We start from the raw sequence: 3,267 nt of genomic DNA, 5'->3' as shown, positions 1-3,267 counted from the left end.
TTTTAAACTATTAAAATGAGGGGAAAGAGGGGAGGACATTGGGGAATTTCCCTTTCTGTGTTCTGCACAGCAGCTGGCAGGCTGAGCCCCAGCAGGGGACAAAGAAGAAACAATCCTGTGTTGTGCCCTGATTGTCACGAGCAGACTATTGTTAGTAGAAACATTGAAGAATAAGGACAAGACCTCACTCTTAACTGAACAAAGTGACATTTGCAGGTATATTTACATATTGTTACATTTGATAAAGTTAATATTAAAACATAAATCATTCCTGTAGATACTGCGTGTTCACTTAAAGTCTTCTTATTTATCCTTTTTGTTTGATCCTTCGCCGGATCCTCCTTTTTCTCTATATTTTTTGTGGGCTTCTGTCTCTATTGGATAGTGCAGCTGAAGAGAGAGGTAGAATGATGTGCAGCAAAAGGCTACAGGAATTTAATTTAATTGGACCCGGGCCGGACTCTTTGATACATGGGGTACACACCAGGAACCTCCTTTCAATACAAATCTCAACTTTGTGGAACCAACACCCGTCCTAGAATAAAAACAAAAAGAAAAACACATAGTCACAATAATTTGTTAAAAACTAAAAACTTTTCATGATTTCCTTAAAGCTAATTAAACAATAAAACTTTTCTGACACAAATGCATCAATTCATCGACTCCCAGCAGTGATGAAGAACAAGTTTTTTTCAGGTAGTAACAACTGTCGTATAATGGCATCAGAAGAACGATGTTCTGTCTTTATAGTCTTTAAATGAGAACTATTTATCTCCACGGACTATTTGCCTCAGTGCTGACACTAAACGTCTAAAATATTTGACTTTGTTGATTTTTTTTGTGTTGTTTGTTAATTTGGTCTCTTACCAGCAGCATTCTTCTTGCATCTGAAGTAAATCAGCCCAGTTAAGAAGAACACCAGACCCAGCAGCAGACCAGCTGCACCAACAGCCATCTTGTTCCTCTCTGATTCATCTGTCACCGCCTCTGAAAACACATTTATCACAAAGTGGTATGTTATTATTGATACAGAAAAGCAGAAGCAAGAACAATTGTGCCCTTCAATCCAGTATAACCTGTTGTACTTCATGTGACCCTCTTACCCCAGTCATAAATCTCGGGCTGCTTCAAGCTGGCGTGCTCCACCATACAGGAGATTTTCTCTCCTGGTCTGGGTGTAAACTCCAGATAGGAGTGGATTTGATAGAGCCAATTCCCATCTGGCAGTTCTTCAGTGGACGACACATCAGATGTCGCCTCTTGTCCATTCCTCAGCCAAGTCATTCGAATTCGTTTAGGATAAAAGCTGTAAGCACTGCAGGCGAGCATGCTTGGATGTGTGCTGCCCACTGCCTCGACTGACCTCAGCCTGACGTATGGCTCGACTTGGGGGAGGAACAAAGAGTTTCTGTAACACTCAAGACTACCTGCAAATTACAGTGTAAATATATGGCATATACTACTGGATACCTATCACCTAACAGGAAAGTACAGAAAGTACACTTAATTTCACAATGGATATTAAAATAATTAGTGGTTAATAACTTAATAACCAAGAAAAATATATTAGCTCTAATATTACAGCAACTATTGTATTCTATATTAGCTGCAGAAATCTCCTTAAAGTTGCTTTAAACAATATTTCTAACATAGTCACTACTAACAGTGAACATACAGAGAAATTATCACCTTGGTCTGCAGCCCCCTTTAAGCGAGTTTCAACTCATTGTTGTCCAGCCCACAACTTCACAGTTTTGGCTTACTGAGGTCACTCTCATAACGTCATTTTTGGGTATTTCAGTGAAATAACACAAAAAAATCCCAATGTACACTCCCACTCCCACTGATTTATAAGCGAAAGATAGCCAGATATTTCTCTCAGGGCTAAAACAGTGTGAATATTGGACCTTCATTCACTAAGTGGCCTGAAACATGACTCCAAATGACTGATAATGTTGCTATCTTAGCCAGCCTCATTCGGTTTTATCCAGAGACCTTGGACTTTGATTCAGAGCCATCAAACAAACAACACACATTTGTCCAATATACCTCAATAAAATGTTACATAATTCTGTAATTATTAAATAGGTATTCATAAATTTAGAAAATACATGTTCAATACCTCTTAAACACACATGTTGTTTCTTCATTTGTACTTGTTGTGACCTACTATAGGTAATCAGGGAGCAACATATATATTAAATACCTATACTGTAATTATCAGGGTTTCAGCTCTGATCACCAAAATTACCTGTCCCTGAAAGATTTTCAAGTATCCATCTCATGTGGGTTCTGCATTTCTCTTCATTCTTCTTTGCTTCTCTCAAAAAACTGGAGTTTTGGTTTAAGCCATCTGCAATTTGTATTGTTTGCTCTGTGTAGCCGGTATACCTTCCCGAAGTGCTGTTGAATTGGAGCAGAAGCTCCTTATTCATGTAGACTTGCTCCAGATAAACAAGATCCTCAAGGGATGTGAACAGGCAACGAATAAAACCATGACCAAAGAGAGCATCTGTAACATAATACAACAATTATTGGAGTAATAAATGAGGTAGAAAGTTGCACTACCCATTCACACACACTCTGTCGACATTGTCATTGTGCTGTTTTTAACAGCAGTATTTCTGCAATTATTTTAATTGCAATTATTATTTTAATGTTACCTACCTGTTTTTGCAAATAAAAGGAGCAGACACAGCGGTGGAAATAATCTGTAAATCCACATGGTAATGAAAGTAAATTAATCTTGCTCTGAGCGTATGAGGAAGTGAAGCAACACAGCTCAACAATAACCAAATTTTTGAAGTAGGTGTGGCATAAAGTATGTGTGCCATTTATCCACACAAATTTCGTCTTGCATGGTGTTACAGGAAAGGCTAAAGTGTTCTGGTAATCCATAGTGACACCACACCCTAACCTTTATTTTTACCACTCTTGTTCTTCTTGTAAAAACAAACAAACACATGACCGGCAGAAGTCCAGCTATCCTGACAGCAGTCCAGTTCCTCTTTGGCCCTAGTTTCAGATTTATCACGAACATTATTTAATTTCATATCATTTATTAAAGTGATTCAAAATCAGTATTGATCAATGAGCTGATTTATTAGTGAAGTATTTTAGCTCATCTTGAATTAAAGCAGCTAATGTCATGAAACTTTTGATTATACACATAATGGATCACACAGAAAAGTGAGAAATGGGTTAAATTTTCAGGCAATAGTTCTAATTATAGAGCAAAAAAAGGTTTTTACTGCTTTATATATTATT

At 37.5% G+C, this 3,267-nt stretch overlaps 1 protein-coding gene across 1 annotated transcript; it reads right to left on the bottom strand.

Moving 5' to 3' along the window:
- Positions 1–457: 457 nt before the first annotated feature.
- On the bottom strand, positions 458–2,776 carry LOC104923044 (DLA class II histocompatibility antigen, DR-1 beta chain-like). The gene is made up of 5 exons (XM_019270682.1): positions 2,668–2,776; positions 2,252–2,512; positions 1,104–1,385; positions 868–987; positions 458–535 (listed from the first exon to the last, which is right to left on the bottom strand). Exons 1-5 carry the CDS (start codon positions 2,723–2,725, stop codon positions 510–512), a joined length of 747 nt encoding a protein of 248 aa, XP_019126227.1. The 5' UTR covers positions 2,726–2,776; the 3' UTR covers positions 458–509.
- Positions 2,777–3,267: the final 491 nt, after the last annotated feature.

The sequence above is a fragment of the Larimichthys crocea genome, chromosome XIII, assembly GCF_000972845.2.
Source record: "Larimichthys crocea isolate SSNF chromosome XIII, L_crocea_2.0, whole genome shotgun sequence".
NCBI classification, from domain to species: domain Eukaryota; kingdom Metazoa; phylum Chordata; class Actinopteri; family Sciaenidae; genus Larimichthys; species Larimichthys crocea.
This window is presented reverse-complemented; position numbering and strand designations above follow the sequence as displayed.

Coding starts and splice junctions, on each gene's coding strand:
- LOC104923044 (XM_019270682.1), bottom strand. CDS start 2,725: ATGTGGATTTACAGATTATTTCCACCGCTGTGTCTGCTCCTTTTATTT. Junction 2,513..2,667: donor CCTTTTATTTGCAAAAACAG/GTAGGTAACATT, acceptor ATTATGTTACAG/ATGCTCTCTTTGGTCATGGT. Junction 988..1,103: donor GCCCGAGATTTATGACTGGG/GTAAGAGGGTCA, acceptor ATGTGTTTTCAG/AGGCGGTGACAGATGAATCA.